A 12,484-nucleotide genomic window follows, 5' to 3' on the forward strand; every position below is an offset into this window, starting at 1 on the left:
TTAGAAACAGAAATGTGCAGGAGGGAGGGTGGGCTGGTATCATGCCAAGGAGAAGCCCTGTGTCGCTGAAGATTGAGTGTGATCTGGGTTTCAGGCAAAATACATGTAGAACTGGGATTTCTATAAAAGCTGTTCTAGTCTGCAATCTGTAACCTGTTGGTGCCGGGGCTCGCCAACTGACCTGCTTCCTCTGACCCTCTTTGTTGGTTGCAGTGTTACTGGTGGGGAGCTATTTGAAGACATCGTGGCCAGAGAATACTACAGTGAAGCTGATGCCAGGTGAGACCAGGGCCCTGTGATTCTAAGTGCAAATCTTGGCCACCTTGGTGGGGAAGGGGGGCAGGCATTATGCTTATTTGCATAGTCTCTGGGGAAGATCAGAAGAGCTTTTGTCTGGAGGAAGATTCTGTAGAGCTGGACTTGGGTTGCATTTTGTGGGCGATATTACAAGTTAAAAATTCAACACACCCAGACAGATTTTTTTTTTTGCACAGCTCTTAGAAGTCTTCTTTACCCTGTCACCCCAGAAATATCTTTTCTCTGCACTACTGTGTACTCCCAAGCATGTCCAAGGACCCTCCCTACTCCCTTCTTTCTTTATACTGTGAATAAAGAATCCTGGGGATGATCCACAGATGGAGAAAATATGATTTCTCTTCTGAAGGGGTGTAAACACTTGGATTGATAATCCAACCAAGAACCTATTCATGAGAGTTCAGCCTGCATCACCTGTCTCTTGACCACAATGAGCAGCCCCAACATGGGGCTCCTCAGCCTGGAGGACTGTTCCTCCCACCAGCCCTCAGCCCCCAGCTTCCATAGAAGCCCTGGCGGCTCCTTCATGTGACACAGCAGATTCCTCCCACACCACAGCTCTCTTGGCCTGCCTTTCCTGCCTCAGCTCCTCCCCCGGCCCCAAATTTTCTCCGAGGGTGATGTCCTTACAACCTGGTTTTGATCATCCTGCCTGCAGCTTATCTGGCATCTGTGGCAGCGCTGGCTGTCTCTGGAGAGTGGGGGAGTATAGCTTCCTCGCAAATTTCTCAACCCTGAGAGGCCAGTGTTTGCTGATCAACTTCAGATGCTTCAGCCTCAGGAAAAATTCTCAAGTGGGGAGATGAATTCCAGTGCCAGCAGGGGAGGACTGGGCTTTGGGCAGGAGGAGGCGGTGATAGCTCAGGGAGTCTGGCGGGGAGGAGGAAGAGCTGGGGGGTGAGGGGGGGGAAGGGGTGACTGTACCAGTGGGCTTGGCCTGGCTCTGCTGGGACACTTCGCACTTTTGCCATTTTTGGCCAGAAGGCTCTCCCTGCTAGCCTGGCTCTGTTCTAATTATACTTTTCTGTGGAGACTCGCCTCTTCTGCTCAGTCTTAAGAGTCTCTTTGGACTACTCTTGGGCTGTGTCCTGTGAGGAGGTCTGGTTGAGAAACTCTGGCCTAGAGAATGGAACCCCAGCCAGCAGGCACTACCAAGTATATGAAGCAGGATTGCAGAGTTCGGGGTGCTGGGCTGATAACCTGGACTTACTATTCCTTCCTCTAAAATCTGATGCTGAGGCTTCCAAAAGAGCAAAGGGGCTTTACCAGGCATGTGGAAGCTGAAGCAGTAGCCACTATTAATATTGGGGGGGTAGGTAACACTTTGTTGTGAGGGCCCCTCCTATGCATTATAGAAGTTCAGCAGCATCCTGGCCTCTACCCACTGGATGCCAGTAGCACCTTCCCCCTCAGTTGTTTCAACCAGAAATGTGTCTAGGCATTGCCAGATGTCTCCTGGGAGGCAAAATTGTCCCCCATTTTTCACTGCTGCTCTAGACTACCAACGCTCCCTGCCAGGAGTTTGACTGCAAATGTGACGGGATGGTTTGGAAGGTGGATAGCCTGATTCAAGAATCAGCAGCTCAATGTGACTGTGGGTTAGTTATCTTTTTCTGTGCAAAATCATTATCAGAAATGTTTCTCAGATGTCCTCTTTGGATCCCACTTAAATACATTGTTTCTTAAAGTATCTGTGTTTTATCTCCCCCATGCAGATGATAAACTTGAAGACAGGCACTGGGTCTTACTCATCTTTATATCCTGTTGGTATCAAGCACAGTATCTACAAGCACTCAGTAAAGGTTTAAGTAAACAAATGAGTGCATCCACGCCCCCCCCCCACCAAAAAAAAAAAAACAATTTAGGCTTAAGTTGAACTCTCCTTAAGTTGCCACCACACACCTCTACTCCAAGAATATAAAGTTACTATAGGGGGAAAGGGGAAAAAAAGCAAGGGGTTGGATGGTTTCTCATTTTCAGAAGTCTGGGGTAACCTAAAATCTTGGAAACAAACTGGTCATGTCAGGCCTTTGTGGCCTAAGGAGGTGTGGTGGACCCTCTTCTGCCTAGTCCCTCTTCTGCTGTTACATGTAGCAGGAGACCCTGGACAAACCACTTATCTGCTTGGGCCTCAGTTTCCTCTTGTAAATAGGTTAAACTAGATGATTTCCAAAGCCCCAGGTTGTACCTCATCCAGTGATTGTCAACCTGCACCCAGAATTAGGTGCTTTAGTCCACAGCATGTGGTCAAGGATGAGGCCATTTAACTCTGCACTTCTGCTTTTGCAGCCACTGTATACATCAGATTCTGGAAAGTGTTAACCACATCCACCAGCATGACATCGTCCACCGGGACCTGAAGGTACTACCAGGCCCTCCCTTTGCCTCCTGTTTGTGAAGTGTTGGTGCCACCTGGTGCCAGATGGTGGTACTGCGTGGCCCTCACTAGGCTCCCTCTAGGAGGGGAGGGGGTTGGATGCCTCACAAGGGCCCTCTCTCTTCCTTATACAGCCTGAGAACCTGCTGCTGGCAAGTAAATGCAAGGGTGCCGCCGTCAAGCTGGCTGACTTTGGCTTAGCCATTGAAGTGCAGGGAGAGCAGCAGGCTTGGTTTGGTAAGGGTGACCCTGTCTTCCTGGAATGCGGCCCCCGCCCTTCCTTCTCTTCCTGATCTGCCTTCCTCTTTCAGAACTAGCAGTCAGACCCTTGATGGTCTTGGCCTCCTCAGAGTCTGGAGGAGGGGAGGGTGTGGAGCTCCCTCTTGGTCCTATGTGACTCAGTACAGCGAGTCTCGCTGTTGTCAGCCCTGCATTCTCGCTGCCTCTGGGGAGAAGTTGGGAGTTCCTGGTAGGCGCACAGACTTATCTTCTGATTTAGATTCTGGGTACTACAAGAAGCCCAGCCTATCATCTCTTGCTGCCTGTGTGCTAAGAGCTTATGTAGCAAAAGCAGGAGTGAGAAGGGATGTGGGGGAAACTGCTGATGTGGATTTAATGAGAGAGAAAGTAGGTTCAGGTCGCCTCCACCCTCTCTTCTGCTACAGGTTTTGCTGGCACCCCAGGTTACTTGTCCCCTGAGGTCTTGAGGAAAGATCCCTATGGAAAACCTGTGGATATCTGGGCCTGCGGTAAGCCCATTCCACACTCTCAGCTTTTTTGGTGTTAAGGACCCTCAACTCCCAGCAATGACGAGAAAGAGGCATTGCTGTTCCTTGTGGGTCCCACAAATGTCTGGTATATGTGAAATTCACAATGTTTGTGCGAGTTTCCCCGGGTTGGCTGTCACCTCCTTCCCAAGTACTTCTTGGATTGTGTTGCATCTTTTTTGAAGAGGGACTTGACCACACCTTAGGGGATGGCTTGTGCCTAAAAAAATTCCTGACATGGCTTGGTAACATGGGGAATGAAACATAATGGAGGGCGGTGGGGGGTGGGGGGATGTCTAGTGGCTCAGCATTATCAGCTTGCATCCACTTCTCCCTGTGATATGGCCCTTGACTCTTTAGGTGGCTTTGAGCCCTGTGTGACATTTCTTGGTTCCTTGGGGAAATAGGTGACTGACCCTAGTGACATGTGTTCTGTCTCATAGGAGTCATCTTATATATCCTTCTGGTGGGATACCCTCCCTTCTGGGATGAGGATCAGCACAAGCTCTATCAGCAGATCAAGGCTGGCGCCTATGATGTAAGGACCAGTTTCTTCCTGCCCCTTGGGCTCTGTCCACAGGAGGGTGCGTGTTTAGTATGTCATGCGGAATGTTGGGGTTTTGAGGACCTAGGGATGGACATACAGGTCCTAATTCTTTCCACCCCCTGTCCCAGGAAGCAACTTTTTGGCACAGCTGTTCTTGGTAGCTATAAAATCAAGAAGGCTACTGCAGCCCTTTGATCTGTTGTTAGCAAAGAACGGAATGGTAGTGTGGTGTGCTGCATCCCATGGGGACAAGTGTGGTGTCTCCTTCCATTGCAGTGGGGCCCTGGGTGTTGTGCTGCACTGCTGTGATCTCCTAGTAGAGATGGAGTTTGAACCAGAAGATATCAGAGTCCCTTCATGCTGTGATCTGATAGTCTGGCATTCTAACTATGACTGTTCTGTTTTCCTTTCCTAGTCTTTAAGTTGAACCAGATCCTAAGATACCCCAGGCTTCCCCACCTCTCTGTTGGGTAGCTTTAGTTATCACAGAGTAGTGCAGTTTATAGCAATTGGAATGAAAACAGCCTACCTTTCAAGGGGTGAGGCTCACAAATTTCACATCCTTCCACCCTTTGTTCCTACTTCTTAGTTCCCATCACCAGAGTGGGACACAGTGACTCCTGAAGCCAAGAACTTGATCAACCAGATGCTGACCATAAACCCTGCAAAGCGCATAACAGCTGACCAAGCTCTCAAGCACCCATGGGTCTGTGTAAGTGTCTTTGCCCAAGATTGAGATCAAGAATATCAGCCCTCGATATGCCCTTAGTATCTCCTTACTAACAGACTGATCCCTGCCGAGCAAGGACTCGGCAGAGAGGTAGGGTGACTGGGTGAGGACCAGGATCAGTAAATGTCACCAGAAGGAGGCAGAGGGGGCTAACTGTCCTCTACCAATCTTTCCCCCACTCACTTGTCAAGTTGTGATTTAGTTATGATCTTAAATGAGGGCCTGGACTGATCCTGGCTAACTCTAGGTAGTTGGTGACAGAAAGTAGCAGAACCCACAGCAAATTGTCAAGCTTAAGGTCCTTACCCAGTTCTCAACTCTCATAAGCTCTATTGGAAATGTGATCAAGACCCAACAAATAAGCAAGCCCCCGAGGTTATCAATGTGGGTTGACATACTCTGTTTCCATATATAATTCTATCACACTGAAATATCTGTTTTTAAGGAAGAAGATCTGCTATTGTTAGGCATCTGACACAGTTATTTGTTCTTTCGTGTGTTTACTGAAAACCTCTAATGCTGGTCATCATGTGGGTGCTGGCAGTAGATATATAAGTGAGGCGTAGCCCTTCCCCCGGAGATCTCAAAAATTATTTGGGCAGTAGGAACTAAAATAGGGAACTTCTCTGAGTGTGGCACAGTATGTGTGTGAGCACACAGGAGCTCCTCCTGTCAATGGTAGGCAATGGGAAGACTGCATGGAAGAGGTGACTTCTGTCCTAGTTCTTGGCAGATGACTATAAATTCCCCAGGATGATAACCTGCAGGCAATGGGTAAATGTGGTCCAGGGTTTGAGAGGCCATGGGGAATTGCAGCAAGTTTAGGAGTGCTAAGTAGGTCGGTTATAGACAAAGGTATGACTATGGAAATATAAGGGAATGAAACCAAAAAGATTCCATGACTTACCAGTTTCTGCCTAGGGAGTTTCTATTTTATTCTGAAAGCTTAGGGAGCCATTAAAAGGTTTTAAAGAGGGAATGGAATTTACAATTAAGAAAGATCACTTTGAAAGCTGTCTAAAAATTAGAATCAAAATGGAGAGAGACTGGGGGCAGAGCACTCAGGAAGCTGTCATAATTGGCTAAGCAAGACTAGATGAAATCTCAACTAAGGGTAGTGCTAAGAGAGTGGGCAGTATAGTAAGGAGTGGACAAATTTGAGAGATATGTTGGAAGATAGAATCAAAAGGATTTCTTGCAGTTAGATTTGGGGAGTGAAGGGAGTAAAGGATGTGGGGACTAACCTGGTTTTTAATTTTAAGTGAGTTGAGAGTTGTGCCATTCACTGACTCAGAAGAAACCCAGAAAAGGAATCAGTTTGTGAGAGATGATGATTTTAGTTTTGTACATAACTAGCAGGGAAGATGCCATGATCACGAAGATGGTTTTTCCCAAAATGAGAGTTCTTTGTTACACTGCTGAATCCTGTGATTTCCCAAATGTAGGAAACTCCACTATATAATCTGTAGTAGTGGGAGACTTGCATTCAAACTTTCCCCTGTAGGAAAAAAAGAATCAGAGAAATATTCTGTTGTGGGGGTCACTTGATGCACCCAACTCCCACTTGTATTGCCCCTGGGGACATCACAGCGTTATGATATTGTGTGCTGATTGATGCTATATTGATTACCCTGAGTCATCAAGGAAATGTACATCATAGCCAGTCGGCTCTGTTAGAGGAAGGAAGTTAGCAGTAATACATTGAAGAAAAATGTCCATCCAAAATGATGAAAAAAATTGATGCTTAAAAGTAAAGATTCCTAGCTTCTCAGATCACAGTTTCATTCATTGTGTGAGGGTGTATTGTGAGGAACTCCCGGAAGGCAGTTGGCCTATTCTCTCATTGCTTAGAATCTGGATCACAGTAGGTGCTGAGGAGACAGTTGCTGGAGGAGTAACAGCATGAGGATCACAGCACGCAGGATAACCTCCCATTTCACTGCCTCTGTCTTGGAGGCACCCACATCTGGCATCAATTATTGGTGGTGTTTTCATCTTCATTTTATTGTGCTTATGTAACCTTGTATTTTGGTGAGTGCTTTTATTCTAAAAGCATTTTTGAATCTATGACCTCTTTATCTTTGGAGCAACTCTGGGGTAACTGAGTACAAGGCTATGGGCACTGGGACTCTAGTGAGAGGCAGAGGACCAAGCTGGGGACCTCACAGGCCTGTCTGTCTGGCTTTTAGCAACGATCCACGGTGGCCTCCATGATGCATCGTCAGGAAACTGTGGAGTGCTTACGCAAGTTCAATGCCCGAAGAAAACTGAAGGTAAGTCTTGCCTTTGGGCATCAGTGCCCTGGATGGGACCCTTTCACAGTGTACTTCTGCCCCATCACAGAAGAAAGCTCCCCTGCTAGCTGGAGCTGAGCTCTGAAGGTTGTGTGTGTTGGGGAGTCCCAGAGGCATGATGTCTTAGATTGTAGCTGCAACTACTCTTTAGATGAGACCAGACTGCTTTTCTAGAGTCTGATTGAATTTACAGCACCCTCTTTTTTCCCTAGGGTGCCATCCTCACAACTATGCTTGTCTCCAGGAACTTTTCAGGTATGTTTTCCCAGCTGTGCTCTTTAATTCTGCAGAGGTGAGTGGGTCAGAATGGCATTGCCTCCCCAGCACTGGCCCTTTGGAACAATGCCTTGACCAAATGGCAAGGATTCTGTTTTGAGGGTCTGCTGCTGCTGGACCCTGTAACTTGAGTTTCCAGGGGACTTTTCTTGGGTTCACATTTATGAATTCTGTTCCCTAGAATCTCCCAAGGATTAGCCTACCCGGGCTCCATTTACGTAATCTTTTTGGTTTCTTATTTATCTGAAGACTCTCAGCACTTTAAGATTTTAGCCAGTCTCTCGGGTATTAGAAGATGTGCTGGGGAAAAGAAAGCGATGAGGTATAGTAAATCTTCTCAGTCGCCACCATTAATTTGCAGACTGGGACAATGTCTCCTTCATTGTGTCCAAGTAGAGATGACTAATAGAAATTATTCCAGATGTCTAAACCTTTTACGGCAACTGTACTTAAAATACTTTCTGTGATGCTAGCTATAAAGTGAAGGAATAGAGACCAGCATGATGGGAGGAAAAAGAGACCTGTTTAAATTTGCATGAGGAATTGGGAGAGTTGGGATCAGTAATTTGTAAATCACACTTGACATTTCTTTTTAAGATGCAAGACACTCCACCTCCCCTTGCCCCCTCCCCTCACCTCTATTGTTGTTTACCCTCAGTTGGAAAGCACAGTGGCTTTTCTGTGAGGAAAATAACATCAGGACCTAACTAAAGACAGAACGATCTCTTCCCTGCTTGCCTTGCCCCTTGGCCTTCCCTCCCCTTACTCCCAGTTCCATTGTTTTGGTTCAAGACCCCTTTTCTAACATTCTCATAACAAGACTCCCTCCTTTGCTTTCCTTCTGCACTGCCGTGGAGAGGGGCTTTGCGGGAGCGCTCGTGTAGACAGCTGCTCTGGGCAGAGGGTGCTCCCCTGAGCCTGAGTCCTGACAGGCTCAGACACCTCTGTGCTGGTTCCAGGTAACCTATGGACCCCGGGGATGCTGCAGACAAGCCCTAAGGGCTCTGAGTTCTAGGCCAAGAGAGAGTCACGGGGCTCTGGTGGGTCACAGATCTGGAGACTGAGCCAGGAGAGTGCCCCACTTTCATTGGCTAAGGCCCTGGTTTGGGGCCCATTCTCGTGTTGTGGCTTCCCATGAAGGGAAGATAGCGTTTCTGGATTCACCTTATACAGATGTGAAAATTTGTGTGAGGAGGGAGCAATTTGGCTGCGGATGGGGCTATAGTCCCACGTTGTGCTTCCTATCCTCTAATTACTTGCAGCTTCTACTTTCTCAGTTTGGGAGCTTTCCTAGAGGAGTCTCAGGGACATTTTGATGCTGACCCTAGAATAGTGATCCATTTTCTCTCTAAATGGGAGACATGTACAGACAGGCTTCTGCTTCTCCTTAAGCTGGGAAATCAATACATGTGCCCTGTCCCTTAGCCCCAGGCCTCTATATCAGCGTCCCCCTGTCCAGTCCAGGAAATTAGTGTCCTGGTTTCAGGAAATTGGTTTCTCTCTTAGAATGAAGCACTTTCATTCTCCCCAAAGAGTGTCCTGCCCTTAATGCCCAGACTTCGTCTGGCCTTTGAGCTCACTTTACCCTGGATCAGAGGAGACCAAGTAAATGCTCCCAGCATTCCAGGTAGACCTCTTTTGTCCTGACTCTGAGACCCATGAGGACAGAGTCTATCTCCAGAAGCTCCTGTAGGAAGAAGTGTCTACATGTGTAATCATGAAGGAAGGGCACCTATGTATTTTAGGAATGAGGTAGCTGTTTTCCAGTTGATCCCAAATAAGAGGTACAGCTTAGACCTGGACTGTGGCAGGTTAGCTAATGGTGAAATCAGGAGTTTTTAGAATGTATTTCTTCAGCAACCTGTGTTGTTTTCTTTTCCTGGGGGCTCTTCACCCTCAGGATACTTAAAATTCAGGTAACTGAGAAAAGTTCCCTCTCCTCTATACCTGCCTTGAAGAGGGAAAGCGACCGGAGTCTCTGAGTTGCTAGGGAGTATGGAAGAGCATGGCACATCAGTGTATTTAGCTTTGCAAGGGCTATGGCCCTTTCCTGGGCCCCAAGAGCCAGTCTCTCTACTCTTTGGAATGTGGCTAAAGGAAAGGGCTGCCCTGTACTCCTGGACTCTCTGATAACATCCTCATTTAGGTCCCTGAGGAGGGGTAGGTCTGAACATGAGGCTCGTTTTCCTCACAGTCTTAAGCTAAGACTGTGCTACCTCAGAAAGGACCCTGCCTCACTGAATCAGGCTTTCACCTATAAACTCTCACCAGAAGATTTCATGGGACAGCTGCTGACGCCATTTCCACAGAGTGGAACCGTGGTATTCCCCCTGCCCTATCCAAGCCTGTTCCTCTCAGCCCCAGACTGCTGCAGGGCTAGCTGCACCTGCTCATCGGCCTGCCCCCAGCGCCTTCGCTCCCCCAGCTCGGCTGGCTTGGCCACGCCGCCCGGGCCCTGCTGTGTGTGGGCAGCCAGCAGGCTCCCACGCCTCATGCTGGGCCATGCTCGCTGCTGACTGGCCCCCGTGGCTTTGCGGCAGCTCTGTGCACTGAGAGACTGTATCCCCTCAGTTGGCAGGCAGAGCTCCGCCCCCGCCTCGCCTGCCGCGAGCGCCGCCGGCCTGGCCGGGCAAGGTACGTGGCATGAGTCCTCCCCGACCGCCTGCCTCGGCTCCCTGCCACCCCACCAGGAGGGCCAGCATGCCAGGCCCACTCACCAGGGAGACGAGTCCTATGCTTGCGGGCTGAGATGGGCATGCCAACGGACCACCTAACTTGGCATCTGCGAGCGCATTGGTGTTATGAAGCCCCTAACCAGCCATGCATGCTGGGCGCTTGCCAACTCTCAGGAGGCAATAGCCTGGGGACGTGGAGCTGGGCAGTAGGAGGTTTTGCTCCAGATGGCCCAAGAGCCTGGCCTGCCTGTGAGGGATGTGGCTTGGCGTGGCCCAGTGCTAGGACTAAGCTTCTACAGCACTGTTGGACACCTCACAGAGGAAGCTATACCACTCAAAGCTGTGAAGTCTGGCATTTGCACACATCTGAAAGCCTCCACATCTGGAAGGCTATAGAGTGCAGAAGCTATGGAGACAGCCATCCCTGGATTTGGATTCTAGTCCTGCCACATCCTGAACAACTCACACCAGGTCTCCCAGTCTTAGTTTCCTCATGTCTCCATGTCCTCCAGGGATTGAGGTCATGTATTTCAAAGGCTATCAACCCTACCTCTGCAAGACAACTGAATATCTATGAGCTTGTAAAATATCCTGATGCCAGGACCCCACCCCAGATAGACAAAATCAAAATTCCTAGAGCATGGGATAAGCCTAAGCAATTTTTTAAGCTCCCCAAATGATTGCAATGGGCAGCCAGAGTGGAGAAACTCTGGTGTATGTAAGCACTTCCCACAGTAGATGGTAAGGTAGTGAACACATTAAAAAAACAAATTTTAGATCTTCCTAGCATAATTGGAGATAGGCCCAAAGGCTATTTTGGGGGTTGTGTGAAGGATCCCTATTCACTGGAGAGAGTTGGGACCCAGCTTTGGTCGGAATGCCCATCTGAAGGGAAGAATGGCAGCAGCAATAGTACTGATGTCTCACATACTGATTACTTGCTCTATGCCAAGCACTTCGCTTTTCATGCATGATCTCACTGGACCCACACTATTCAATGATGAAGCCCTGCTTTATCCCATGTTACAGATAAACTGAGGTTCAGAAAGGTTAAGTAGCTCATCCAAGGTCACACAGCTACTAAGTGGTGGACCCAAGATGCAAACCCATCAGAGTCCAGGTGGATTAAACAGTTGGACTGATTCCACCTCTCGATGCCTCCCAGACTTCCATCCACTGTCTGCTACCTTCCCATGGCCTTTGTGGTCAACAGACATCACTAGCCTTGAGCATCGCCCTGTGCCTGATTAAAACTTCATTCTGCCCAGTCCTTCCTGCTCAGTGGGTCCAAAGAGTGGACTCTGAGGAAAGGATGGCAGATAGGACCCAGTAAGCCTGCCCCAGTCAAGGCTTCAACCTCCTGGCAAAACCCTCCTGTAGGTGGTCCTGGTTTCTGTGTCTGTGTCTTGTCTGTCCTCAAGTCTGGTCTCCTTTGTGAACTGTGACACTGTTTCTTGAGAACACTCAGGAGATGTCTTGCATCCTTCCAGCTTGGCCGTCCTGAGGATCTCCATGGCATCTAGGGATGGAGCCCTCACCTTTCACCCTGGCACTCTGCTTCCAGGCCTGGGTGGAAGCTGTCGAAAGCAGAGTTCCCAGTGCCCTGGCAGCTGCAGTATTGAATGTGATTTCTCCTCCTAAGCACAGTGACCCTGTTTCTGCTGAGCCCTCTTCCATGGAGGAGGAGGTCCTGGGGTGCAACCCTCAGGATCTGATGCTGCTTGGGGTGCCCTTCTAGCTTTGGGACTACTAGGGAGGACCTCTTCCTGAGGTTTCAGGAGACTCCTGGCCCCCAGGTCAGATATAGCAGTCTCTTGCAGATCCAGCTGCCAGACTTCAGGTTGGGGAGAGGGTTCAATGCAGGAGACTTGATTTTCCTCTTTTGTTTCCACAGCTGCCAAAAGCCTATTGAACAAGAAGTCGGATGGTGGCGTCAAGGTAGGTGTGTTTACCCCTCCAGTCTAAAACTGACCTCTCTCTCCCAATAGTCACCATGGGGATTTCTTGGCACCTTTCCCCCCTCTCCATGGGAACCTTCCTATCCTTGCTTTTCTGCTTTAAACCAGAAACCTTTGTGCTCAGAACAGCAGGTTCCACTGGCCTGAGAGGGCAGAGGGAGATGAGTTTTTCCTGACCCTAGCATGACTGGAAAGACTCCGGGGAAATGATCCAAATTATAGTTTACTAGAGCTGAATCCTGAATTTGATTTCCAGATATGTGCCACATCTCCAGGACTTGACTGTGGTCCTTTTTAGGTCATTTGGTTATTTTTTTTTTTTCCTTTTTAAAATGCAAGCCCTTTTTATCAAATGAATACAAAGTTTGTCTGTTTGACTCAGGGTACAGGGCTTGGAACCTGAAGCCACTATCCTTTTGGTTTTTTTCCTTATCTCCAAAGTCCTTCTAGAACCCAACTGAGATACCACTGAGTGAAAGTGTCTTAAACTTTCTCAAGGCAAAGGCTCCTCAGAAACAGGTGAGGGACATGCTGTATCACAGCTC

General features: G+C 48.6%; 1 protein-coding gene across 3 annotated transcripts in view; it reads left to right on the top strand.

Annotated features, from left to right (window-relative positions):
* The window catches only part of CAMK2G (calcium/calmodulin dependent protein kinase II gamma), a gene marked incomplete at both ends in the record, with an annotated part of 53,743 nt that overhangs the window by 21,888 nt on the left and 19,371 nt on the right, over positions 1-12,484 (top strand). For 2 of the 3 annotated variants that reach the window (XM_084245369.1, XM_084245370.1), the window contains 9 exons: positions 214-279; positions 2,605-2,677; positions 2,827-2,929; positions 3,358-3,441; positions 3,903-3,997; positions 4,596-4,718; positions 6,926-7,009; positions 7,243-7,285; positions 11,876-11,919. In XM_084245369.1, coding sequence (XP_084101495.1) covers positions 214-279; positions 2,605-2,677; positions 2,827-2,929; positions 3,358-3,441; positions 3,903-3,997; positions 4,596-4,718; positions 6,926-7,009; positions 7,243-7,285; positions 11,876-11,919 — 715 coding nt within the window. Of the gene's footprint in view, positions 1-213; positions 280-2,604; positions 2,678-2,826; positions 2,930-3,357; positions 3,442-3,902; positions 3,998-4,595; positions 4,719-6,925; positions 7,010-7,242; positions 7,286-9,877; positions 9,941-11,875; positions 11,920-12,484 lie in introns of all 3 variants that reach the window. The other variant, XM_084245368.1, reaches the window with a different exon arrangement.

Source organism: Talpa europaea (genome assembly GCF_964194135.1).
Source record: "Talpa europaea genome assembly, chromosome: 10".
In the NCBI taxonomy this organism is placed as follows: Eukaryota; Metazoa; Chordata; class Mammalia; order Eulipotyphla; family Talpidae; genus Talpa; species Talpa europaea.